This window comes from Mesocricetus auratus, unplaced genomic scaffold (assembly GCF_017639785.1).
Source record: "Mesocricetus auratus isolate SY011 unplaced genomic scaffold, BCM_Maur_2.0 Super-Scaffold_100028, whole genome shotgun sequence".
NCBI lineage: Eukaryota > Metazoa > Chordata > Mammalia > Rodentia > Cricetidae > Mesocricetus > Mesocricetus auratus.
The window spans coordinates 10,442,589-10,470,040 of record NW_024429209.1 but is presented as its reverse complement, the minus strand read 5'-3'; the positions used below and the strand labels follow the sequence as shown (position 1 = coordinate 10,470,040).

Genomic DNA, 27,452 nt, shown 5'->3' with positions numbered 1-27,452 from the left:
GCTACAGGATGCCATTTCATCATTTCATGCTATACTTGTTGTCCTTGTGTATGGGAACATGGCTCTACAATAAGAGGATTGAGGTGCGCCAGTTAAAATGCATCAATCTGTCTGAACATCATTAGCAATGGGTGAGCCAGGCACGGTCTCTTTCTCAAGTGATGAAACAGGAAGCACATGATATCCACCACCCAGGAAGGTAATTGCCAGGGTGGTTTTCATCATCAAGTTTCTAGAGCTAATGATATATACAGAAATGAGAAGAGCAAAGCTGAAAGACATCACAAGGAAGGGATATGGGCCACACTAACTAGACATCAGTTTTCTCAACCAGAAATATTAAAAAGGATGACTGGGAAAGGGGCAGAAGTGAGCCAGAATGTTTATCCTAGAATAAAAGAAAATAGAGATCTTGCAACCACGTGGTGAGTGCTACTTGTACGGATTTGGTTCCAACAACTGCACAAATTCATTTTTAAAAAAGATTTATTTTTAATTATGTGTATGTCTGTGTGTCTATGTAAAAGCATGTGCATGAGAGTGCAGGTACCCATGAAATCCCCCTAGATCTGGAGTTAAAAGAGGTTGTGAGTCACCCAACATGGGTTCTGACAACCAAATTTGGGTCCTCTGCAAGAGTGGTATGAGCTCCTAACCACTGAGCTGTCTTTCCAGCCCTAAAAAGTCAGTTTGGGAACAATAGAAAGTAAATGTAGGCCAGGCAGTGGTGGTACTCACCTTTAACCCCAACACTTAGGAGGCAGAGGCAGGCGCATCTCTGTGACTTCAAGGCCAGCCTGGTCTACAGAGTGAGTTCCAGGACAGGCTCCAAAGCTGCACAGAGAAACTCTATCTCAAAATAACAACAAAAAAAAGCAAATGTAAAGGTAGATGATTATATGTGACAATGACATTGGATTGTGTGAGATGTCCTTATTCCCTTCCTTTCAAAGTTGACACAGGGTTTTGCTATGTAGCCCAGGCTAGTCTGGCAGTCAGGACCCTGCTACCTGCACACCTGGGTGCTGGGACTGTAGGCGCACATTACCACACTCAGCCTAAAATGGCCTCATTTCTTAGAGATCTGTACTGAATGGCTAAAGGGAGAATTATGATGTGTTGAGTTTGCTTAAAAATTCTTCAGAAGTCAAACAAAAAGCAGTGGGCATGTGCAAGAGGAAACGTAAATGCCACTGTCGAGCTTGGAATGCACAGGGCTTCACAAAAAGGGTTACTGCTCTTCTGTATGATTTTGAAATGGCGGTAAAAATTGTCAATAGCTATCAGCGGGGTCTGTTTTTCAACTTAATAAAATACTCACCAAGTTCCTAAGGGGCAATGAAAGACTATGATGTAAAAAAAAATGACAATGTACAGTATTTAACTGTGGGTGTTTGCCTCTGCTTCCATCAGTCACTGGATGAAGGCAACAGAACCCAAGGAACCCAGCGACAGAGAGAGAGAAGTGAAGAGCAAACTGGCAAAGAATGGGCTGGCAAAACCAGCAGAGACAGCTGATCCAAACAGAGGAGAGCTCTTGGACCCCAGACCGACAGCTGGGAGGCCAGCATGGAACTGATCCAGACCCCCTCAATGTGAGAGTCAATGAGGAAGCCTGGGCTACCTATGGGGTCCTGAGCAGTGGATCAGTGTTTATCCCTCGAATACTAACAGACATCGTGTGTCCATAACACAAAGAGGGTTGCTCTCTCTGCCTGGACTCTTAGAGAAGTGCCTGGACCCTACCCTGAATGAAATGATAGACTCTAGATATCCCCTATGTGGAAGGAATTGGCAATAGGGTGGGAGGATGGGGTGGATGGTGGGGGGAGTGTGGGAGGAGGGGAGGAAGAGGGAACTGGGATTGACATGTAAAACAAGCTATTTAAAATTAAAATAAAAAAATCACAAAAAATGACAATGTAAATTAGTAAAATTTATGGATACCAGAAGTCACTTAAACATCGTGATGCTGTAACTATTATAGCAGTGCTGGATCAAGAATAAACAAAGAAGCAGGGTGTGGTGGTGCACACCTTTAATCCCAGCACTTGGAAGCAGAAGCAGGCAGATCTGAGTTCGGGACCAGCCTGGTCTACAGAGCCAGTTCCAGGACAGCCAGAGCTATACAGAGAAACCCTGTCTTGAAAACAAATGAACAAAAAAGAATTCAAGACAAATAATAAGCAACCCAGCAGCAGCGTGTATGTAATGATAAGCTTCACTTGTCGACCGGACACAACCTGGAATCCGCTGGGAAATCTCTATGAGGGATTGCTTGTGTGAGGTTGATGTGTAGGCATGCCTATGAGTAGTTGTCTTTTTTTGTTTGTTTGTTTGTTTTTCAAGACAGAGTTTCTCTGTGTAACAGCCCTGGTTGTCCTGAAACTCACTCTGTAGACCAGGCTGGCCTTGACCTCACAGAGATCCCTTTCCTCCGTCTCCCAAGAGCCAGAATTAAAGGGGTATACCACCACCACCTGGCTGTGGGTGGTTGTCTTATTTAAACTAATTGATATGGGAAGACCCAGCCCACTGTGGGCAGCACTTTCCTTACGCAGTGAACCCTGAAGTGCGGAAGAATGGAGAAGTAAAGCTGAGCAGAGGCTACCGGACATGTATTGGGCTTGTTTCTCTGTCCCTGACTGTAAATGTGATGGAACATGTCTATATTGACTTCCCCACAATGATGGACTATGATGTGGAATTGAGATAAAAATCAAGCTTCTTTTCTAAGTAATTTCTTGTCAGGATATTTTATCACATCTCCAGACATGAGGCCAGAGCACCCTGTGACATACATGACTTGAGGTTTTTTACAAAGTTCTAATCATAACAGAAGTTTGGATTATTGAGCCTGAAGAGATGATGTGGCAGTTGGGAGTACTTGCTGTTCACACAGAACACCCAGGTTCATTTCAGTTCCCAGCCCCTACATGGGGTGCTCATAACCTCCTGTGTCTCTAGTTCCAGGGGATCCTACGTCCTCTCCTGACTTCCTCGAGCATTGCACTCATATGAAGCACATACATTCATGCAGGCAAAACACTCATACACATCAAATAAAAATAAGTAAATCTTTTTTAAAAGAAAGGGCAACACAAGGATGAACACTATCAAAATATATTATATGCGTGTATGGAACTCTCATAATGAATCACTTGTATAACTAGAAATGATGAATATATATTTAAATAAAGGAAGCAAATGTAAGTGAAAAGGCTGATTTGTTTGCCCTAAAATTCAAACCTTGGGTACAAGTCCAAAATAAAAAGAAAGAAATGAAAGATGCATTTGGTAGAGAATTAGAATAAGCATTTATCAAACTTACTCAGTTCTCAAAACTAGCTTATAAGATAAATATTATTTCTGTCTACCTTATAGAAGAGCAACTGAGGTTTATCAAAGTTCAAATCAACTAGAACTTGCTAATACTAAATTTCAAAGCCAGGTCTGTCTGGCCCAACACACATCCAACAAACCACTCTATTACCACTCATGTACAAGTTAACAGCATCCATAAGTTATAAGCAGCTCTTTTAAAAAATTACAGTCGTGTAGCTCAAAATGAAAAGAAGACATTCAACAAAATTCAGCAAAATATGAAAGCAAGCCATTACCATTCCGAGGAAGACCAATTAAGATGAGAAACTTCTATTTATCGAGGTTATACTTAGAGTTTTGTTTTGTTTTTTTAACATCCTGTGTTGGGTGTGTCCAGGAACTATCTGGCAGTGTGCAGCAGCAACAGAGCTTCGTAGCATCCTCATATGCGCAGGGCCTTCTCTTCTTAGGACTCAGACAGAGAGGTGAGAGGTGAGGGCTGGGCAGGACAGAATCTAGTGGGTCTCATCTGGATTCGGCACCTTCCCCGTGTCAGGAGAAATGCATGGTAAATGACAACCAATGAGAATTAAAGGATCTATCAAGGGTAGACAGAATGACAGATGTCTATGCAGGACAGATGGAGGTTCTCCTGTTCCTTTTGAATACTGACCAGGTACATCTGCAGCTTGAAGAAATCCATTACGTTCATTCTTTGACCAAGTACTTCCGTTTAAACAAACTTTTAAGAAGTGTCTGAGGCTCCAAGATGGCTGCGTGGGGAAGGAGGCGTATGGGTCCAGGCGGCGGTGGCTCCTGAGAGAGGGTTAGCGTGTCAGCCACCGACTGCTACATAGTGCATGAAATCTACAGTGGGGAGAATGCCCAGGACCAGTTTGAGTATGAGCTGGAGCAGGCGCTGGAAGCCTAGTGATAGAGCCAACCCGGATTGGAGATGAGACAGCACATTGGATCACCGTGGGCAATTGCCTGCGCAAGACAGCCGTGTTGGCTGGCACTGCTGCCTCTTCACCCTATTGGCATTGCCCCTGGATTACTCCCACTACACCTCCCTGCCCGCTGCTGTGCTGAGCCTGGCCTGCTGTACCCTCTATGGGATCTCCTGGCAGTTTGACCCTCGCTGCAAGCACCAGGTGGAGTACGATGCCTATCTACTGTCCCGCCTGCCTCTGCACATGCTCGCCTCCTCCACACCAGCGGTGCTGGTTCCGAAGGACGACCTGCACAGAAAGAGACTACAACACAGTAGTCCTGGCTGCGCTGGTGTACTGTGCAAAGAAGGTTTATGAGCTCTGCGCTCTGTGACTGCAGGAAGGGGGACTGAGGCAGAACCACAGGGCCCACAGGACTCAGATCCCTACAGCAACACCTTGGCTTTTCTCCGTGAGGCAACAGCACCTGGCAAAGTGTTTGGTTTAATACTTATTATTTTTAAAGAAAAAGAACAGATCATGGGTAAGCCAGGGGTTTATTCATCTATTTACACTAAGATGTCTCTTTCCATAACCCAGGAGTGGGTCCTAGGTTGTCGAAGTCTGACTGGGCAATGGAATATGGATGGAGCCAACGCTACTTACTGAGGGGTGTGAACTTGCTGTGGGGGTGTCTTAAGTATATTGTTTAACTATACCATTCAGAAGCCAACCAGAAGCTATTGACCATTAAAATTATGAGAATTTCAAAAAAAAAAAAAAAAAGAAGTGTCTGAGAATGACCCCAAAACTCCATACTGGGCCTGTGAAAGCGGAAGATCAGAAACCTGCCCGTCTTCCAGTAAAGAGCGGGCCACGTGGGTTTTGTCTTTTAAAACGGCACACTGCCATCAGAACCCATGGTGTTTCGAGAACATTTTACAACACAGGAGAATGTCTACAGAGTAACCTGTCCTGGAATAGCATGTTGTCCACGGATGTGAACTTTGATAACTGGGAGAAATGCAGCCCATAAAAATTTTCCACCAAAATAAAGCTGCCAAAGATGGGCCAGAGTCCCAAATGTCAGTAGCCCCTACATGACAGGGTCCCTCCTTTTCTTTGAACACGGAATAAAGGATTCAAGTTGAACCCAAGCCCTTCCTGGGTGACTGTCCCAAACTAGGTATGAGTAAGTGAGACAAGTCCTGGAATGTCACCTTCCTTTCTCAGGGACACATGAAGTATTCCCCTGCTTTCAATATCCAGGAAGTTGCCTAGGAATTAGGTGTGTATCGTTGGAGCAGTTCACTCCCATCTCTGGCTAACATGTTCCTCATCTTTTGAATGGGAGAACTTGGGGCAAGCCCTTGATCGCCCCAGTGTTGATGGAGTACCATACTCTGGAGTTTCCATTTGGGTCCCCATGGGATGCCAAGCCTCAGCTACTCTCTTTCACCAAGGGCAGAGCCAGTATCCATGAAACTCAGGGTGGGGTCCTTGAGTAAAAGGAGAGTGATTTGTTCAGGAGGCCAGGGAGGCAGGAGTCTCATAGACACCTACATTGGCCCTGGCCAGAGAATTAATTAGTCAAACCAGAGCTATGTACTATCCATCCTGTATAAGCCATGCTAGCCCAGGCAAAGGGCAATGCCACTAGATGCTTTTGGAAGTGCCCTCCCAAGGATGTTGGTCTCACTTCCATCCACGGGGGCCCAAGATGAGGGGTTAGGCCTGGCCTCTCTCACCATGTCAACCTGAACCAACCCTGGCCCTTTGATATCCCCATTTCTTGGCATCACTTCTTACCATCCACGATGATCCCTGCCCCTGAGGGAGGGTCAAGACCTTAAGAGAGTCAGGAGGGCAAATGCCTCTCTCAACCATCACCCTGAACACCATCAATGAAGCCGAACACAAGAAATGCAGAAATGAAAAGGCTCCTTTGCTTGGAGCCTTAGGAATTGAGATCCTGGAGGCACGAGTTCTGAGAGTCTGCCTTAGTGTTCTGAAGAAGACACAGGTGACAGGAGCTTAAACTGGCAAGCAGAGCTCACTTGCTACAAAGCAATGAAATACCCTTCGTAGGAATAGCGCACTGAGTGTTGAAGAAGGAAGGGGGATATGCTAGGCCTGATGGTGCAGGCCTGTAATCAAAGCTACTGGGGAAACTGAGGTAGGACCATCACAAGTCTGAGGACTGACTGGGCTACAGAGCTGCAAGTACAATGCCAGCCTAGGAAACTTAGCAAGGCCTTGTTTCAAAACTTAAAAAGTTAAAGGGGTTAGGAATGTAACCCAGTTGTAGAATGCTTGCCTAGCATGTGAAAGGCCCTGGATTTAATCCCCAGTAGAGCTGTTGGATAGGCAGTGGGGCATAACTGGGGTAGTAACCAAAGGAAATCAATGGAAGAATTACATGCTTAGTAAACATGTTCACAAAACAAGAGTTCAGTGCCATCTCCCTATGCATCTTCAGACTCTGGGCACAACTAACTGGCCTGGTTGCACCAGTTGTTCCAGATGCCTGGAGTCAGAGGGTGGAGGTGGCCAAGGCTCACATTCCCAGGCAGAGCAGGCGATGTAAGTTGAACCACCTTAAAGGAAAAAGTCTCTGTGCGTGGCTTTCATTATAACCCCTCCTCCATGTCCCACTCTACAGATGAGAAAACTGCAACCTGAAGACAGGCAAGAAGACTTGCCCAATACTCAGAGGCAGGGGGGTGGGGCCAAGATCAGGGAAATGCAAGCCCTAATCGTCCTCTGGTCCTCCTCCCCTGACTCAACTGCTCTGGCATTGTTAATTTTGGGGCCTCTGGGCCCTGAGCTTATTGGGTGCCACAAAAGAAACATGAGAATCCAGGGCTCCCTCCTCCTGGTAGTCCTCCTGGCTTTGGAGACCCAATTGCCTGTGGCCTTGTGTAGGAATAAGGGAGGTGAGTGTCCGTGAACCCCCCTACTCCAGGGGCCAGTTGCTTTCTTCCTCTCTATGAGAGTGAGGGCTTTGGGAGAGCCAGTGGGGTGTATGTGCACACGCGTGCGTGCGTGCGTGTGTGTGTGTGTGTGTGTGTGTGTGTGCGTGTGTGTGTGTGTGTGTGTGTGTGTGTGTGTGTGTGTTCGTTCACATGCTTCAGTGCTCCCAGGAGCCTGTATTTTTATCTGTACATCATGCTTGTTATGCTTGGGTCTTCACCTGTGTATTAACTCTGCCACTTTCCCAGTGCTTGCCTGTGCCTAATTCACATCTGATTGTTTTCAAGGACACACACCTTGTTCTGTGTGCGTATGTGCCTGTGAAAACCTCTGTCTATATACATACGCTTAGTATGTCTGAACTTATGGACATGTCTACATGTATTTATGTGTCACTGTGTCTCTCTGTATAGGGGAAAACATACCTACCATTCTGATGGCATCAATGATGGCGGGGGTAATAAGCCTTCTCTGGGCCCAGGAACCTGTAGAAGGGACTTGGAATGTGGCCCCTGGGATCTGTGCTCTGATGGGAGGAATCTCTGCTTTTACTTTTCTTATTCCTTTCCCCTGTGTCAGACCCATCTCCACCTCTGACAAAACTCAGATGGTGGGTTGACAGTGAGGGATGCAGAGGTGTTCTTACACAGGCATCTTCCTATCCGGGTGAGGCCACTCCTCCATCCCCTCTGAGGCTGGAATGCTTTGACCTACATTCACTTCTTCAGAACTGACCCTGCTTTTGTATAGAAATAGGGACAGAAACCCTTCCTCCAAGGCTGGGGAAGCCTGTGCACGGTCAGTAGATAAAGAGAGCGACTTCTACATGGCATCCATCCCTTTTAGCCTGAATTATGCCTTTCTCAGAGACACAGGGCTCTGCCTGGGGCATGAGATGGTCTGGGGAGGAGGGTGCTTGGAGATCCCTGGGTGAGGACGGAAGGATGCTAGGAGGTTCCAAGGCCAGACCTTGTGTTGCCTGTGATTCAGGCAGCCATCACGTAGAACTCTTCTCTGTGTTGCAGTGAGTCAGTACTATTTTTATCGCCCATTTTACTGATAAGAAAACCAAGGCAGAGTGGTAAAGATCTGCCCAAGGTCAAAGAATAAGATGGTATCAAAAGTGGTGTCTGGTCGTGGTTCTTGTGAGTAAGAAGGGTTTACTTCACCAACTCACTCCCCATGAAATGGGGTCCATGCTCTCCTCTCAAGAGTAAATGGGGCCCTGAAGGATAAATGTCAGGTATGCCCATAAGTGCAGCGTACGTGGTGACCTTTTAGAGAGACTCAGTGCACTGATACCACACCCAGGTTGAGAGACCTGGTTCCACCAGAGCTTGGGCCTGCTCTGCCTGGTCAGGTGACACACTTACCATTACTAGTTCATATCAATCCATCCTTCCCTGGCTCCTCTCCCACGAGACATCTCGGTAGAATTTCAGACAGTGACAAAGGCTGGGGGAAGGAAAACCTTAGCTTGCCTAGGTGGAAGCTCAACCCCTGCTTTAATTTATAGGAGCCCATGCTCCTCGTTCAAAGGTCAAGGTGTTGGCAGTTTTGTGGACTTACACTTAGAGAGCTGTGTGCCAAGGGCTAGGCTCATGTACCCAACTTCATCTGTGAAGCTGAATATACTGATTTAACCATGCCCAGGTAAGATAGCTACACAGGCATGGAGTCTATACATTGGCTGCCGTATGTGTGTGGGTGTGAAAGAGTGTAAACAAGTGTGAGAGAGAGAAAGAAAAGGAGAGACTCACAAAAAATGTGTCAACGAGACCAGCTACGGTGTGTGTGAGAGAGTTTTGTATGAGCGTGTGTGTGTGTGTGTGTGTGTGTGTGTGTGTGTGTAGACAGAGACAGAGAGAGAGAGAGAGAGAGAGAGACAGAGAGAGAGAGAGAGAGACTCATAGCACGCATGGAGGAAAGGTGGTAAGGAGATCAGGTAGAGAAGTATGACATACACCTCTCTCGCACACTCTGGACTTTTATGTCTGTCTCCACTCTGTGGCACTGACACTTTGTCCCACTTAAAATGCCAACTTTCTTCCCCATCCCTATCAGTCTAGTTCCTGGAACCCAACCCCTGTGCCCTGCTCCAGAAGTTCTCCTGCCTCTATCCTGCAGTCTACTCTCCACCAGTGCGCACCCTCCCTACCCCCCTCTAGAAGTTTCTGCTTCCTTGCTTAGCATTCAGACAGCTCCATTTGGCCCACTGTCTGAGGCCTGAGCATCCCTGTACTGGGCTTCTGAGTTTGATATTAAATCCTAACCTCTAGGTAGTCTCCAAAGACTCTTACCTCCCCCAGCCCACCCCATGATAACACACAGGTTATCTTCCCTGGAAAATACCCACATTCCCTCACAAAGAGACATTCCTCAAAATGTGTGCTCTCTCCCAAGCTGTTTTTCACTCTCCAGAAGGGGGCAGCAGTTCAGCTTAAACCATTACTTTAAGAACTAAAGCTGACAGTGGACCAGTCGAGGACCACCTACTGTGTACACAGTCAGTGTCCAGGAAGGGTCAGAGAGAGAAGGTTGACTTTGAGTCAAATGGAGCTGTCTGAACTCCAAGCAAGGAGGCGGGATCTTCTGGGGGGTAGGCAGAGCTGGTGTTGGGTGGGTTGCAGGATAGAGGCAGGGAGAACTTCTGGAGGAGAGTCCCTGGGATCATATCCTAGCCCTGGATCCAACTGAAGCTGCTGTGATGCTAGATTGAACTAAAGCCCTAGGACCAGCCCTATCCTTATAGCTCAAAGCAGCCAAAAGCAGAACAAACCGATAAAAGGGAACAAGACCCAGAGAATACTAGTGCAGGCCAGGGCTTGGGTAGGCTGGCTACTGTCCTTTGAGGGCTTTAATTTGTGTGTGTGTGTGTGTGTGTGTGTGTGTGTGTGTGTGTGTGTGTGTGTGTGTGTGTTTAACTCATAGAAAATGTTTCAGTTGGGCTGGAGAGATGGCTCAGCCATTAAAGGCTAGGCTCACAACCAAAAATATAAGAAAGTGTGTCAGTGAGTAAGATTTCCAACTTGTGTGTGAAATCACAAGAAGATTATTAGATCAACTCCAGGACAGAGCATTCTAGAGCTGCTAGGGGGAAGGGCTCAGAGACAGAGTTGATGCTTGGATCTGAAGTGGTGGGCACAGTACTGCAGGTGTGCCTGGTTGGCAAGCAGCTGGCATACGTGCAACACTGGGCCTCCCTTCAAATCCCTCTCTTCCCAATGGTCATTAAGGCCCCCGCACTGTGCACTGTGCTGTGCTTAGGAAGAAGAGGGCAAGCAGGCGACAAGTCTCAACCTCTAGCCCATGGGAGGGACAAGCAGCTGCAGGCACACACTCCAGTGCTGACCCGCCTCCATGGGCTCGGAGAAGCAGGGTCTTCTGAAGAGGTGACGTTTCAACTGAGATCAACAAACTGACCAAGGGGCCAGGGTGGAAGACGGTGCCAGGCAAAGCCTGAGCCTTGTGGGAAGTGAGTGGACTTGGAGGTACTCAGGAGAGCAGGAGAACAGGAGAACAGGAGAGCAGGAGAGCAGGAGTGACGGAGAATGAAGCCAGGGAGATGCAGGTGGGCAGGGACTGGACCAGGCATCATCTTATTGTCTGAGGTGGAGACTGTGTGTACATGGGTATGTATGTTGGCACATATGTGTGTACAGGTGCACATATATGTGCAGGCATGGAGACCAGAAAACAGCGACCTAGACTGTCAGTTCTCTGGTGGCTCCCACCTTGTTTTTGAGTCACAGTCTCTCATTAACCTTGAACTCATCTAGTAGACCAGGCTGACTGGTTGGCAGACCTCATCGATCAGCCTGTCTTCATCTCCTAGGGGCTGGGATTACAAGCACAGGTATCATGCCCACACACACACACACACACACACACACACACACACACACACGTGCATGCTTATTTTTTAACATACATTTTGAGGGTCAAACTCAGGTCCCAACTAAGTGATCTCTGTAGCCTGAGTTTTTCAGTTTCATTGTTTCCTATCCATTATGCCCCTTGAATGTCAAATTAGCCCTACACGGTAGAAAAACTATAAAACTCAGGCTGGTGGCAAGCGAGAAGTAAGAGACGGAGAGGTTAGAACCTGCAATCCCCCAGTCAGTGATTATTACACAACCCTGAGCTGCCTCAGCTTGCATGACGTGAGGGTTCTCGTACAGACAAATTGGGGGGCTGCCCACCAGACGACGGGCCTTGCCTCCAGGTGACCCCTGATCAGTGCTTGAATGACCGCCAGTGTCCCTCATCTTTGAAGTGCTGCTCCAGATCCTGCTTCCTCCAATGTGTCCCTCGGGTCTCAGGTGAGTGCCCACTCCACTGTGCCAACGCCCAAGCCTCAAGCCCCAGGGCTGGTGGGCACAAGCAAGACTCACTCAAGCCGCTGTACTGCAGTGAAGCTGGGAAACTGCCCGGTGGATAAACTCCGCTGTCTCAATCCTGTAAAGCACATGTGTTACCAAGACTCGGACTGCTCAGGCAAAAAGCGGTGCTGCCTTGGTGCCTGTGGCCGGGACTGCCGAGACCCCAGCAAAGGTACCATTCCTGGGGCCCGGGACGGTGCCTTCCCCTCCAGCCTGGCTCTGGGATGTCCTTCCAGGTTAACGGTCTAGCAGGATACGCCCCCAGAAGCGAGCCCCCCCCCCATGGTCACAGCTGGAGAAGTAGTGTACAAGGGTTCCCATTAGAGTGTCAGAGAAACCGGTTCCCCTGTTCTGTTACTGAACGTGCTGTGCCACCAAGACCACATCCCTGAGCTGCCTTGGACCTCAGTTTGCCCTTTTGCAGGAGGCTGGGGAGTCCTGCCTCCGCAATCCTGAGTTGGCTTGATCGGATCTAGATGGAGGAGTAAAACTCAGAGTTCTGGTATAGAAGCGGGGGGTTAACCCTTTCTTTCCCTTTCTTTAGGCTAATTCTGGCTTAGGATCTGTGACTCTGTGCCTCAGGTGTGTTTTCCACCGGGAAGAGATCATGGTGGAGGCCAGGGATCCTGCCATCCAGCTCATCTCTGCAGAACAGTTGTACCTGACAGACACTGGCTTGTTGCTAGCTGCTTTCCCCTACAACGCATGCCTCCAGGGTTCTCTTGCTGCGTGCAGGGAGACCTTAAAGACACATCTCATCACTGCAGTACCCCATCCCTTTTCATGCCGAGCTTCCCACCCTACCTCAGTTGTTTCTACATCCTCCTCTACTTCCTGTTTCCTCCACTTATGCCAACTCAAGCAGCCCCTTCTCTACCGAGCCCTGAACCCATCCCTGGACAGTTCTCTCTGTAAAATTAATGTCTGCCAGGAATTCCCAAACAACAGTCCATACACTCATCCTGTTACAATCTTCCCCATCCCTGCAGAACCACACTAAAATGTGTCAAGTTGTATAAAGTAACCCCTGTGCATCTATTTACTTAGTGTCTTTGTCTAAATGGCTCACTTTGGGATGTAACAATTCATTTCTAAAGGATGGTGGGGTCGGGTCACTACAGTAAGTGAGATCTGAAAGATCCCTGGTCATAAACAGAATGAAATTGTGAAGTCAGTTATAATGAAGACAGCAGTTTCCTTAAGTTAATTCATGCTCCAGTTAGATATGGCCACCTGCCAAGGCAGAGCCTGTCTCTGTTTTAATAAATGGAGATTAACAAGGGTTAAAGAGATGTCGGAGATGCAGAGCTCTGACTGAGTCAGCTCCCTGGGCAGTGGGAAGTGCAAAGAGAGCCTGACACTTGGGGAGTCGATGTCATTTCATGTTGTAGCCAAGCTCTTGTTAAGATCATTCCAATTGTCCCATATCCAGGGAAAGGTGCCCCAGCAGCTGGGATGTCATGTGTAGAGTAGGTCTGTCTCCCATGTTGGTCTGTGGCTCACTTTTCTTGATTTCCCTGGAGTCCAGCCTACAGTCAGAGCCTAATAAGGGTTTCTTGAGAGGAGTCAGAAAGTACCCATCCATTATTTGGATCCAGACAGCTAAATTCCTGACTCTCCTTCCCAGGACTGACTAAGAGGGGAAAGGAGGCACACGCCCCTGCCGCACTCCGCCCTTTCCTCTGCTGAGCCTCCTTTTGTCCACTAGACTCAGGCTACTACAGAGATGGACCTGGGAATTCTGGCTCTCCCGTCCCTGCTCCTGTGACCCCACTGTGCAGCCCAGGAGCCCTTCACCACTTCCCTTTGTAGTCCAAAAGATGAGCCAAGTTCCACCTTCTGGCTGCCACAGCCCTTCTCACTAGATTCCAATGCCTGAACTGTTGACTCATAATAACAGTTGCTAACAACATAGATCAAGGTGACACCTAGGAAAAAGAAAGCTCTCTGGAGTCATGGGAGGGATCTGTGCCATCTTGGATATTTCTCGGCCTCCTTCTGGGTCTCAGTTTCCTCACTTGTCACATTAACACAGATAATACAGGATCATAGTCTTGGCCCACCATGTCCCTTCCCTTCCAGGTTCCCTAGGGGATAGTGTATGTCCCACCTGTAATAGCCAGTTTATAAATTGCCAGCTTGGCTTCTGGACATCCCTGGGGCGGGGGCTATCTTGGTATGCTAAGTGATGGAGGAAGACCCATCTTGATTGTGGGTGGGACCATTCCCTAGGTATTGGATACTGATATAGACAGAATGAGGTGAGTGAGCAGGGCAGAGCATGCGTGTACTCATCAACCTCTTCCAAATGCAGACATCATATGACCAGCTGCATCAAGCATCCACTTCCTTGACTCCCCCGCCACGAAGAGCAATCTCTTGATCTGTGAGCTGAAATAAACCTTCCATTGCTTTTGTCAGAGTGTTTTGTCCCAGCAACAGAAAGAGGAGCTATGACAGTACCCCAGTAATTTGGAGCCTAGCTGGGAACCTGCTTAGGTAGAACTAACAGTCACAAGCTACCATCCTTCTGGAAGTTTCCAGCCTCTGTCACAAGAAGAGCTCATCCGGAAGCCAGTGACCTAAAGCTCAGCTGCCTCAGCGACACCTCACACTTATGGGGGGCTAATTTAATATTTGTGGGAGGAAGTCACAGAAATATGGCAGCTGCTAGGAACTGACTGCTACTTAGTCCAGAGTGAGTGCCCACCCTTTGCTTCCCACTTTAAAACACATTTTTTTCACCCATCACCCAGAGGAAGTGGAGACTGGTACTCCTGTGTAGCAATGGAGAAGCAGTTTGAGACAGCAACCTGTCCCAGCTCTTAGTTGGGATGTGGTGGGAGGTGATACAGTCAGAATTCAGCTACAGCATCTCCTTCCTTGGACAACAACCAACCCAGACAAGAGCTGACCATCACAGAGTAACCACCCTGTGCCCCATATCCTTTCATTCACATGGACAATCAACCCCACTGAATCCTCACAGGTCTACTGAGTAGCTTTTGTTTCTCCCTGTTTCACATACAAACAGAACTGAGGGACAAAGAGGTTAATTTAGACAAAGCCAAAGGAGTCAAACATACCAGAGCTAGAATTCAACCTGGAACCGTTGGGTCCCAATTCTTTATATCCTTATTAAGTAGTTACAGTAGGTGGATGCTTTAACAAGGGTATCCATAGATAAAAAAACAAGGCTTGCACAGCTCCAAGAAGCTCCTGTGAACATGCTCGATCATGGACACCAGAGGCCTGGTGGGTCACACCTCATTTCCCCAGGTTTCATTCTTGAGGGAGAAAAAGATGAGGCTCAGGAAAGAAGCCTCCATGTGTTGGGGAAGTCCTGTGTATATGTCAATAAAGCACTGTTGGCTAATAGGGAAGCAACATAGGTGGGACTATGAGTCCAGGAGGATTCTGGGTAGGAGAAACACAGGAAGTCAAGATGTAACTGCCATGGGGTAGGAAGCCCGGAAATTTCTCCGGTAAGAGAAATATTTAGATTAACAATTATGGGATAAATCCTTAAGTCAGAGCTAGTCAGTAAGAAACAAGCAAGGCCAACAGCTTCATAATTAATATAGTCTCCTGTGTGTTTATTTGGGACTCGTGCGGCTCTGGAATCAGGCTGGTGGGAAGGCTTCTCTCAAGGAAAAGGCTTCTCTTTACATCCATATAAACCAGCTAATGTTTGGAAACGAATGGTCCAATAGCACTCTAGGGGTCTTGAATTCTGAGTTAGGTCCCTGGAGTGGCAGGAGGTGCCAGATCACAGGCTGTGGCTTCTAAAATTATAGGGGGAATAGCCATACAGTCTCTCTAGTCCAATTCCTGGTCCACTCACCATCTACTTCTTGGAGACTAGCCGTGTCTATGTAGCCTCTCCTCAGCCCTCAGCTGCTGAGCTCCCGCTGCAAACCCACTGCGCTTGTGGAAAGTCTCCTGGCATGCTGGGACCCCAGTTCCTTTGCAAATTCCAACCTTGTTTTCTGTCTTTATTCATTCAATAGTGTTTGATGAGCCCTTACTATAGGCTACAGGCCATGCCTCACACTCTAGTGGATGAAATAAGGGCCCAGCTAGGAATCTACATGATATACAGCAGGCTGTAAAGGCCTGCCAGGCTACTGGAGGCCATAAGAGGCCTGGAAGCTGTCCAAGCCCAAACCCTGAGTTTTGGTAGGAGAAAATGTGACACACTAATCATCCACCCACACCCCCATTTCCAACAATAGTGTCTCCAATTAGAAATAACATCTGTAGCACTCAGCTACTAGAACGCTTATGACAGTCTACATATTGCCCAGGTAACACAGACACAGAAACTTGAAATGTGAGTTCTGCCACAAGTGTATATTTGTGCACTTTAATAACAGTCCATATTGATTTAAAAAGTTAAATTAACTTTAAACCTCCCCCCTGGCTTCCTTCCAGCTAGAGAAGTCAATGTGGCTCCAGACCGGCCAGTCAGAAGTAGAGATTAGTCTACTGGGAAGGCCTTCCCAGAAAGCCACAGTTTTCCCACTGATAGACAAAGTCAGCCTTTGCTCCTCTCCTCCCCTTCCCCCCCCACCATGGACCTCTTCACACTTCCTGGAAGGTGGATGCTACACCTACAACCTAGAGAACTGTCTTGGTTGGACTCCCCCAGTGAGCATCTTGGCATACAGATTCATTTGATGGTACTGATTTAGAGGCTCATGGGAGTTGACAGAGGGTGAAACACGCAGGGCATCTGCAGAAACAAATGTAGCTCTCCTCTTGCGAGCAATACAAGGCTTCGGCAGCCTGGGGGAAGCTCTAACAAAGGGGCACAGAAAGACAAGCTTCTCAAAGGGAAGGCATCCCAGGAGCCACTGTGCACAAAAGACTACTGGGTCCTCTAGGGGCTGTGCATAAAGCACCAGTGTCCTCCACTCCTGGGACAAGGGTCCCACCAGAGAGAGCAGGAGAGAGTCCCAAGGAGCCTGATCTGCAGAGCTGCTCAGGGCAGCTGTATCGGCTGCATCCTACAGCAAAAAACAGACTCTTCTCTAGTGTAGCCACTGGGAACCCATTTCTGTTCCTGCAACTAACTTAGCTTGAGACAGCAAAGGGAAAGTTATTTATGGGAATGGCACAGCACATGCTAACCTGCTCTGAAATCCAGAAGGGAGATCTGATTCTCATTTTGCACATAAGGAGGAGAAACAGCTAAGAAGAGACACTTGGTTCAAGGTCACACAGGAATCCAGTAGCAAAACCCTTATCTATCACTGAGTAACAAGTCACCATGAATGAAGTAGATTAAACAATATATACTTATTAGGTCATAGTGTCCTTGAGTTAAGAGGCCCAGCACAGGTCCTGTTCTTTCTGAAGCTGCAGCCACATTCAGCCTGGGTGGGAGTCTTATCGGAGCCTCGGCTAAGAAGCCTCAGCTTGCAAGCATTTGCTGGCAGCTTTTCAGCTCTGTGAGGGCAAAGGAACCAAACACCCAGCTGGCAGTGGGCAGAAGTCACCCTCACAGTGGGCAGAAGTCACCCTCACAGTGGGCAGAAGTCACCCTCATTTTCCTGCTCTTCCAGCGGGGTAACTTGCTTCATGAAAGTCAGCAGAAGTCATAACCTTACATAATCTAATAACAGAACCGATATGTCATCACCGTACTCTAGAAGCACACCAGTAAGTCACATACACAAGCACACACTCTCAAGCACACACTTACACTAACACACATAAAACTACACCAGCACTCATACATTATACACACATATACTAATAGCATATACACATACATATACTAACACACATACATACACAATACACTAACAGCATATATCCATATATATACAAACACATATACTAACACACACATATATACTAACAGCATAAACACATATATATACTAACACACATACGTACATACATACACTAACAGCATATACACATACATATACTAACACATACATATATTCACACATACACTAATAGTATATATACATATATATATATATATATATACACATGCACAGACATTGAAACACACATAAATGACTACAGTCTAGACATGCCATTCACAGATTTATGATCTACAGAAATGGTGAGATGACAAATTTGTAAGGTAGGAGATGCTGAAATTATGATAATTTGTAACACTGCAATTAAAAAAAAACTAGTATACTACATTTCAAAACCTCAGCCCAAAAGTGAATATAGGAAGTATCTCATTATTAATTTCTTTATTGATATCATATTAAAATTATATTTGGGACATATTGGGTTAAATAAAATACATTATTTTTAAAACTCATCTTTTTTTAAAGACATTTGTTTATGTATGTGGTATTTTGTCTGCATGTTTGTCCTCACACCAGAAGAGGGCATCAGCTCCCATGGGACTATAGTCATAAACAGTTGTGAACTACCATGTGCGTGCTGGGAATTGAACTCAAGCAAGACCTCTAAATGAGCAGTCAGGCTCTTAACTGCTGAACCACCTTTCCAGCCCTCTTTTTACTTTTTTCATGTTGCTATCATAAACAAAACAACAAACAAACTGAGATAGTATCTTATGATCCCAACCGGCCTAGAACTCACTATCCAAGCAAGGATGACCTTGAACTTCTGTGCCCGCCCCCCACCTTGTGTCCTGACTGCTGGGATGACAGCTCTAAGCAACAGAGCCTGGTTTGCACAGTCCTGGACATCAACCCCAAGTGCTTCATGCTCAACAGGCAAGCACTCTACCGTCTGAACCTCACTCCCCCAGTCGGGAACTTGTAAATGACATAAGTGGCTCACATCTTATCTGTTGTACACTTGGTGTAAACTTCAGCCATGTGACCTAGCCGCACAACTCCAGCTGATAATAACAGCTCACCCCACCAACAGATATGTTCACATGTTGAATGGTGGGATGGGGCTCATGTTGGCCCAAGGGAGGCCCACAATCAATACTGGTGACGACTGTTATGAGTGAAGGAGCCAGCCACCCAGGAAATGCTGGAGGGTGGGGGTTGTTAAGTATTCAGCAAGGTTGTCTTTCCATTTCTCCCCCCCCCCCCCCCTCCCCTGTCGCCCCCCCATCCCAACCCTCCTGGAAGGAAGGAAGCCGGATTCTCTAGGTGCATTGGCCTTCTGAGCCTCCGGTACAGAAGGACGGGTTTCTGGCTTCACAACACTCATGGAGAGAGGGGTGCACTAGAGCCTATGCAGGCATAGCTGGGGCTCCAAGGAGCTAAAGCGCCTCCCCAACCTCACAAGTCAGGCCTCCAAGGTCTGAGCAAGTACCTGGACGGCACCTCCTGAGTCAGAAGCTTAAGAGCGTGTCCCTGCCGCGTTTGTGTCAAAACTGCCTGGGCTAAGTCACTTAAAACAGTGCTTGTCACACATTAATCATTAAACAAGTCGTGGTCTCTGTCATTCCTGGGCCAGAGCTTAAAACCTTTCTCCAAGGGTGTCCCCATTCCCTAACCGTCCCATGCCTCCAGGCTCTGACTTTGAAGGATACTCCCAGCTGTTAGGCCCCCATCCATCCCAGGCAAGAATAGAAACCACCGCCTCCGGCCGCCCGACTGCCCGCGGCCTCCCTCCCTCCCCTGGCAGCGATCGATGCAGCCTCAGCCGCAGGGGACGGGAACACAGGAAAGGAGGGGGCCGCGGGGCCTCCGCAGTAGTGAGGCGCAGCGGGGCCTCCGGGGCAGAAAACAGCCCAGCTGGGGCGGCACCTTTGGGGACTGGCACGCTGGACTCCCTGGAGGACTGGACAGGTAAGGAGCCTCCCTGGGGAGGGGCGTGGCTGGGAGAGTGGGAGGCTGGGATGGCCTGCGAACTGGTGCTATAGTCCTTCTAGACCTCCAAGGACGGACAGCCAGCATGACAGGGGTGGTCTTGCTTGCACATTCTGCAAAATGGGATTTAGAAAACCTGGGTGGTGTCAGGATAAAAACACACAGGTGTGCTGTGTGTGAAGAGCTCAGGGAAGCGTCCAGCATGCAAAGGGTGCTCACAAAAAGTACCAAGAGTGCTGAACCAGTTCCCTGAGAGGCCCATGGACAGTCACTCAGTCTTTCTGACTGACTGGGAGTCTTAACAAGAAATGTTTGCTGAATTAATTATCTGAATTCATACAGCAGGAAAGCGAGTGCCAGGTAAATTCCCTTCTGTCACCCTTCTAATGTGTGTAGAAGTGGAATTAGAAACTGCATGTTCTGATGCCAAAGCCGGTGGAGGATGCCAGTGATACACCAATTATGGACCAGGGACTGTACTTCCATAAACATCAGGGCTGTTTAATCCTCAGTCTCTCCTGTATAGTCCAGACTACAAAGGAAGGAACAAACCAGAGCTCAGAGGGGGCAATGGATCCACTCAGGTCAACAGTTAGGAAGTGGCAAGTTCAGAATCTGAACTCAGATCTGATGACAAGAAGGGACACGATTTTGATATTTACTGAGCATCCATTGTGCACCAGGGACTTTGCATGTATTCTCATAAGAATTCATCCGCAGTAGCATGCCCATAGCACAGAATCCAAGCTAAGGATGAAATCCCAATCCCCCTAATGCCAAGCTCAGTACTAGTGAAGGGCATCTGGGCTCCAGGGCTTGGTGTGCCCACCCCCTGGAAGAAAGCATTACTGACCACTCAGTACACATGAGAGACACAGTTTCATGGAGCAGGTATGAGCCAGCAGCCCTCAGTTCCAGGAGGATCAGGGATCAGTGGACAGTGGAAGAATCTAGCATTTCTGGAGTATCAGCTGAAGCCAGACAATTTCTATAAACCATCTGGATCCCCTGGCTATCTCTGAAATGTGTGCTATTGTCTGCATTGTGTATTCTGTAGGAAACCAATATCTAGAGAAAAACAAGGACCAGGTCCATTAAGGATAAAGTTAAATTCCAGTATGCCTGACTCCAGAAGACAGTGACATAGGTGGATAATGTAACAAACTCTGTGAGCCTGGAAAAAGAATTAGGCCACACAATCATTTTACCCACACTGTCAAGCAGATAGTCTGATCCTGCTGGGGAAGGCTAAGAGGAAATATGTAACTGCTAAGGTAACACAGAACCAAGGTCTGAGGTCGGGTGTGAAGGGCACAGGCATATTATTACATAGTCTATCCCAGTAGCTCTCAACTTGACCATGTATTAGAATCACCCTCCTCCAGGCTTCTTAAAAACAGACTGGCTGGGTGCATTGTGTGTATGTGTGTGTGTGTGTGTGTGTGTGTGTGTGTGTGTGTGTGTGTGTGTGTAATTCCAGCACTCGGGAAACTGGGGCCCAAGGATCAAAAGTTTAGTATCTGTCTGAGCGGGCTGCATGGTGAGATCCTGCCTCCAAATAAATAATAAAACGATGTAAAAACACAGAGTGCAGGCTCCTACCTCAGAGGTTGTGAGTCATCAAAATCAGGACAGATTCTGCATCTTGGACCAATTCCTATGATGAAGATTCTTTTAGTCCAGGGAATACACTCTGAGAATCAAGAATCTTTCAGCCATCTTTCTTAATGATCCTAGGTAGTAAGCCTTAATTAGCCCCGTCTACAGAGGAGGATACTGAGGTTCAGAAGAGCTACCGTAGACATCTGGATCCCTAAACCCAAGCTCGTCCAGGAAAAGGTGATGTCCTACACTAGCCCCTAGTTGATGCCCGGCCATCCCGTTGCTTCTAACGCCCATTAAGGTAGGCCTCCCCATTTGTTGTGCCCTGGAGGAAATAAATTGGGGATGGGTGACTTAGTCAAAGTCATCAAGTCTGGGGATGAAGGATATTCAGACCCAGGCCTGACTTGAGTCCAGGGAGCATTCAATATCTGGGTGCCTACTGCATGCCTGGCACTGCACTGTCTCCAGCACCCTGTCTGGTGGATGGATGCAAGGATTTTAACCCACAGGGTAGAACACCTGAGCCATGGTGAGCGAGTTCCCGCGGCCGGGCTGCCGGGTCCCCTGGCGACCAAGAGATGAGGCGCTGCGCGTGAACGTGGGCGGAGTGCGGCGGCTGCTGAGTGCGCGTGCCCTAGCACGCTTCCCGGGCACACGGCTGGGCCGTCTACAGGCGGCAGCGTCCGAGGAGCAGGCACGGCGCTTGTGCGATGATTATGATGCAGCCGCACGCGAGTTCTACTTCGATCGGCACCCGGGCTTCTTCCTCGGCCTGCTGCACTTCTACCGCACCGGCCACCTGCACGTGCTGGACGAGCTGTGCGTCTTCGCCTTCGGCCAGGAGGCCGACTACTGGGGCCTGGGCGAGAACGCGTTGGCCACGTGCTGCCGCGCGCGCTATCTGGAGCGGCGAGTGACACGGCCTCGCGCCTGGGACGAGGACAGCGACACGCCGAGCAGCGTGGACCCATGTCCCGACGAGATCTCCGACGTGCAGCGGGAGCTGGCGCGATACGGTGCAGCCCGCTGCGGCCGCCTGCGCCGCCGCCTCTGGCTCACCATGGAGAACCCGGGCTACTCGCTGCCCAGCAAGCTCTTTAGCTGCGTGTCCATAGGCGTGGTGCTCGCCTCCATCGCTGCCATGTGCATCCACAGCTTGCCGGAGTACCAAGCCCGGGAGGCAGCGGCAGCGGTGGCTGCAGTGGCCGCGGGTCGCAGCGTGGATGACGTGCGCGATGACCCAGTGTTGCGTCGCCTGGAGTACTTCTGCATTGCCTGGTTCAGCTTCGAAGTGTCATCGCGCCTGCTGCTGGCTCCTAGCACGCGCAACTTCTTCTGTCACCCGCTCAATCTCATCGACATTGTGTCGGTGCTACCCTTCTATCTCACACTGCTGGCTGGCGCGGCGCTTGGTGACCGGCGTGGTGCCAGCGGAGAGGAACTCGGAGACCTGGGCAAGGTGGTGCAAGTGTTCCGCCTCATGCGCATCTTCCGTGTGCTCAAGCTGGCACGCCACTCCACTGGGCTGCGCTCGCTGGGCGCCACGCTCAAGGTAGGCTGGCTGAGACAGGGTTGGGGCAGTGGGTTAACTGCTGCATTTGTAGCCTTGCCACATACAGGTGGCAAGACACTACCCACTGAGCCAGGCATAAAGCTAGAGGCCGGATACACATCCATATTCATCCTGATTTAAACTCGCAACTCTGTAAGGAAGGTCTTACTGGACCCGGAGTGATAACTCAGCTAAGAGCCCTAACTGCTCTTCCAAAGGACCTAGGTTAGGTTCCCAGCTCACAATAGTCTGTAACTTCAGTTCCAGGGCATCTGATACCCTCTTCTGGCTTCCACAGGCACTGCACACATGTGGTACGCAAATGTACATGCAAACAAAACGCCCTTACATGTAAATAAAAATAAATCTCAAAAAAAATTAAAAGAAGGGCTTTGGTGCTACCTGTATTCCCCCAGAAGAATGAAGAAAAAAATATATAAAAATAAATACAGAAAATAAAATGGAGGGAATCACGGGGCTGGAGAGATCACGTGTAGTGGAGCAGGAACTGCCTTTGCAGAGGACCCATGTTTGGTTTTCAATACCCACATCAGGTGGCTGACAGTCACTTGGACTGTAGTTCCAGTGGACTCCAGCACTTCTGTGGGCACCCAGACACACATGCATAAAGCCATAAGCATACACAAAATCCTAAATACATCTCTTAAAAATTAAGGTGAACCACTGTTGTCCACAGGAAGGAAGGGAAAAGAGAGGGAAAGGCTTTTGATGCGTCTGTCAAATATCAAATAAGACATAACGCAAAGAAACATGCAAAGCAGGATGCTAATTGGCTTCCCTCCTTGCACTTTTCTTCTAGCCTCTTTGGACGGTGCAGGGAGTCTCAGGTTCCTCTTAACCTAGGAATAGCTGAGAGCTGGCATTTATTGCGCACAGAATGAGTGTTCTGTGCCAATTTCACATTCATTATTGATTAGTCCTTAGGACAACTTCCTCGGCAGATGCTATAATTTATTTTCTTCCCGTAAATGAAGATCCTGGGGTGGCTAAGCTGTTTTATAAGCCTGGTTGCAGTTTATTGGCCACTGGCCCTGCGCAGGGGATGAAATTAGCCTGGTTCAGAGGAGGAGGAGGCAACATGAAGAACTTGTGCCACAATCTGATGAGGGAACAGAGTGCATGTCAGCAGAGGGACACAGGGGGACGAGATGCAAGATTGAGGTATGGGGACATGAACTCTGGACTCATGTCTTTGTTTTCTGTTCCGAGGACAATGAGGAGCTTGTGAATGGCTTGTATTGTCACTACAGATGTGGAAACTGACGTTCTAAGAGGTGACAGGACTTGTGGGTGGCTTCTTAATAAGTGGCAGACCCCAGAGAACAAGCCAGCTGTGCCCACCTCCAGTGTGTTGCGCTCTCCCAAGCTCTAGGTAACCCTGTGAAGGATCCCCAGAAAGGCACCCCCAAGTCCCTCTCCCCCTTCATGACAGCATCTTGCTTGTCCTGATAATGCACAGCAGCCAGAACACCATCCTTTGGTGTGTGCCCTGGGGAAGGGCCTTCAGGTACCAAGCAGAAACAGGGAAATATGTTAGTCAGACCCCTCTAATGCAGAACCACCCTAGGGAAGAGCCTTATGCTTGCCAAACCCTCCCTACTTTGCAGAGAATCAGAGTTTGAGGCTCCTGGCTTTGCCAACAAGGAAGGAGAAGAGCGATAACCGGAGCTGTGAGAGTCGAGACACGGGCTAACATAGCATGGCGTCAGGGCTTACTGCTAAAGTGAGGTCTCAGGCCATCAACAGCTTCCTCGGTGCCCAGAAGCTTGCCAGAAAGGCAAAACCTCTCATTCTACCTCAGACCTACTTGAGTTCTGGCCTTTAAACAGACCCCCACACAATTCTTCTGTATGTTATCCTGCTGTAGAAAAGGGGTTCTCAGAATTGGTGGCATTTGAGGACAGGTAATTCTTCATTGGGAAGAATTATGTTCTGTGAGATAGTAAGCTTTATCCCTGACCTGTATGGATGCGTGCCAGCCTGTCCCCACTATGACAACAAGAATGGTCTCCAAGTAAAGAAAGGTCTCCCAGTATTTCCAACCATCCCTGGTGGGCAAGGTGAGCAGGACAGCTTTGTTTGAGAACCAGACACTCTTTAGAGGGCCTAGGGAACTCATGCCCTCTCAGTTTCCTTGTGGGGCAGACGATATTTTCATACTTGTCAGAAATGTTATAGAGCAATTCAAACGTGCATGAAACCAATTCTTCACATTATGAAATATAAACGTGGCTCTCTTGGTTCTGTGAGTGCATAAAAAACACCAGGATCCTAATTAGTGTAGCCAAACAGGCACCATGTACACAGAAGTTAGGCCTGTGTCCAATCGAAGGGAGTTTTGTTGCTTAATGTAGTTGGAAAAGTGTAGTTCAGAGTCAGGGTCTTGGCACCAGTTTTACCATTTGATGTCGGATCCTCTTTTATACTGTGTAAGCCTCGGTGTCTCTTGATACTAGGCCTGTAAGTCCAGATAGCGCTGACTTAAGTTCATACATTTTGTTTCAGCACAGCTATCGTGAAGTGGGCATCTTACTGCTGTACCTGGCCGTGGGTGTGTCAGTGTTCTCTGGTGTGGCCTACACAGCCGAAGAAGAAAATGAGGGCTTTGATACAATCCCTGCCTGCTGGTGGTGGGGCACTGTGAGCATGACCACTGTGGGCTATGGGGATGTGGTGCCGGAGACTGTGGCTGGCAAGCTGGCGGCCTCAGGCTGCATCCTAGGGGGCATCTTGGTGGTGGCACTGCCCATCACCATCATCTTCAACAAGTTTTCCCACTTCTACCGGCGCCAGAAGGCACTAGAGGCAGCAGTGCGGAGCAGTGGGCAGCGGGCGTTTGAGGACTTGCTGAGCAGCGTGGACGGGGTCTCAGAGGTATCTCTGGAAACATCCCAAGAGACTTCTCAGGAGGGGCGGTCTACAGACCTGGAGACCCAGGTCCCCAGTGAGCCTGCAAAACCTCGAAATTATTAAAACCAGGGCTCCGCACTCCCTCCCCATAGCCTCAGGGTCAGTTAACAGAGCAGAGTCCTCCCCAGCTGAAGATCTGCATGGGAGTCATCCATCCGCCCGAGGAATGAGACCTAGAAAAGCCCAGGGCAAGAGAACACTGCTCCGTGTTCCACAAGCGCACACAACACCTCCTTTGAAGTAGGTAGGCACTAAGAGGAGGAAGAGGACAACCTCCATACAAGCCCCTTTAGCGCTGTGCTGGCAGATAATTATCCCCGTTTCACAGATGAGGGAACTGAAGCTCACCCAAATGTCACAGAGCCACTGCGAAGAAGTCAGCTTTTAACACTAAGTTCCGGAAAGGAGCCGGGGGCTGCATCCTCAGGCAGTCCATAGGATCAGTGGCACAACCTTCTCCAGTACTACTTCCCAGGGCTGATTTACAGAGAAAACCTGAACAGACTCTTCCGGGACCTAGACCCAGCCCTACACCTGCTGTGGGAAAGGTGGCCAACCCCTGCCCCCAGAACTAGATCCTAGCCCATTGGTCACAACTTGTGACCCAGAGAGAAGATTACAGAGAAGGCACTGACTTACAACCAGCTCAACGTTGAAATGTTGGTGGCAGAGGGCTGCTGTACATGCTCCTGTCCTGCTTGGCTTTTGTCAACTTGACACAAGATAAAGTCATCTAGGAAGAGGAACCTCAGCTGAGAAAACACCTCCCTCAGATCACCTGCAGGCAAGCCTGTGGGACTGATATGGGAGGGCCCAGCCTACTGTGGGCGGTACCATCCCTAGGCAGGTGGTCCCGGGGCATATAAGAAGCAAACTGAACAAGCCATGGGAGCAAGTCAGTCAGCTGGGCTCCTCCACGATCTCTGCTTCAGCTCCTGCCTCCAGGTTCCTGCCTCCAGGTTCCTCAGTGGACCAAGACCTGGGATGTGTAAGCCAAATAAGCCTTTTCCTCTCCAATTTGCTTTTGGTCACGATCTTTATCGCAGCAATAAAACCTGACTACCACAGCTCCCATTCTGCCCTTGGAAGTTCCCGTGTTCATCACAGAACTCTAGCTCAGGCAAATGCTTGAGATGCCTGTCCCTTTGGGCCAGTGCTGGTCCTGTCATCCTGGACAGAGATAAATATTTTATGCTCCCGCAACAAATCTTCTGTCTTTTTTGGCTGAACAAGTTGGGAAGGGGTCTGGCTCCCACTTTTTTACACACTGCAGCTAAGCACTCATTTCTAGATCATCGGGGTCTCTCTGAGGTCCCATCTGTTCCATCACACTGAGTCCCAAGGTAGAAGACATCATCTGGCTCGTCCCCAAGATTGGAGCAGGGTGGGTTAGCACATATTGCTTAGACTGAGCAATTGCTACAGCCTGCTGAGCACCAGGCACTGGGAGGAAAGAGGAAAGAGAGAGAGGAAAGACCCTGCTCAGCATTGAAAAGGAGGGCCAGTCCCCAGCCCTGCTTCGGTTTGGGAACTTTTAACAATGACTCCATCACGGTTTGTCACTCACTCATTTAGCATATCATTATGGTAATTTTAGTGTATTTTAGACAGTTTTCAATGCCTTTGGAGGAGGAATGCACTCTCCACTTTCCCATAGCTTCTCTTCTGCCCCGTCCCATACATACAAGTCATCACGCTCCACCCCCTTCTAACCCTTTCCGGGTTTGCCTTGACTGCTGAATCTCTGCCTGATGGTAGAGAACACAAATGTCCCCATACTAACTGGGAAGTAGTCAGGGAGACAGGCTCAAATGTAGTAGTCACAAACTTCCATGACAGTTCACTTTACTAGCTTTATAAGCATGTGTACTCTACCAAAGTCCGCAACCTGAGACCCTCAGAAAATGCTTTCCCGAGGCAGTGACAAACTGTCTAACCTGCTCTAACAAGGATAAATTAGACAAAATGGGTCCCAGGGAAG

At 48.6% G+C, this 27,452-nt stretch overlaps 2 protein-coding genes and 1 pseudogene across 3 annotated transcripts; all 3 read left to right on the top strand.

Annotated features, from left to right (window-relative positions):
• The first annotated feature begins 4,093 nt into the window (after nt 1–4,093).
• On the top strand, nt 4,094–4,650 carry LOC121134560 (annotated as a pseudogene).
• Nucleotides 4,651–6,974: 2,324 nt separating this feature from the next.
• Nucleotides 6,975–12,649, top strand: Wfdc5 (WAP four-disulfide core domain 5). Of its 2 annotated transcripts, XM_040733023.1 has the most exons (4): nt 7,013–7,192; nt 11,411–11,551; nt 11,643–11,783; nt 12,156–12,649. In XM_040733023.1, the coding sequence occupies exons 1-4, from the start codon at nt 7,108–7,110 to the stop codon at nt 12,158–12,160; spliced, it is 372 nt and encodes a 123-aa protein (XP_040588957.1). In that variant the 5' UTR covers nt 7,013–7,107; the 3' UTR covers nt 12,161–12,649. The 2 variants fall into 2 exon arrangements, with proteins under 2 accessions (XP_040588958.1, XP_040588957.1); XM_040733024.1 differs by lacking the exon at nt 11,643–11,783 and having other exon boundaries at nt 6,975–7,192.
• Nucleotides 12,650–19,199: 6,550 nt separating this feature from the next.
• Kcns1 (potassium voltage-gated channel modifier subfamily S member 1) lies at nt 19,200–26,538 on the top strand. Its single transcript, XM_040733026.1, has 4 exons — nt 19,200–19,362; nt 21,121–21,286; nt 21,498–22,540; nt 25,067–26,538. Exons 3-4 carry the CDS (start codon nt 21,515–21,517, stop codon nt 25,532–25,534), a joined length of 1,494 nt encoding a protein of 497 aa, XP_040588960.1. The 5' UTR covers nt 19,200–19,362; nt 21,121–21,286; nt 21,498–21,514; the 3' UTR covers nt 25,535–26,538.
• The last annotated feature ends 914 nt before the right edge of the window (nt 26,539–27,452 follow it).

Coding starts and splice junctions, on each gene's coding strand:
- Kcns1 (XM_040733026.1), top strand. CDS start 21,515: ATGGTGAGCGAGTTCCCGCGGCCGGGCTGCCGGGTCCCCTGGCGACCA. Junction 22,541..25,066: donor CGCTGGGCGCCACGCTCAAG/GTAGGCTGGCTG, acceptor ATTTTGTTTCAG/CACAGCTATCGTGAAGTGGG.
- Wfdc5 (XM_040733023.1), top strand. CDS start 7,108: ATGAGAATCCAGGGCTCCCTCCTCCTGGTAGTCCTCCTGGCTTTGGAG. Junction 7,193..11,410: donor CTTGTGTAGGAATAAGGGAG/GTGAGTGTCCGT, acceptor GTTCTCGTACAG/ACAAATTGGGGGGCTGCCCA. Junction 11,552..11,642: donor ATGTGTCCCTCGGGTCTCAG/GTGAGTGCCCAC, acceptor GCTGTACTGCAG/TGAAGCTGGGAAACTGCCCG.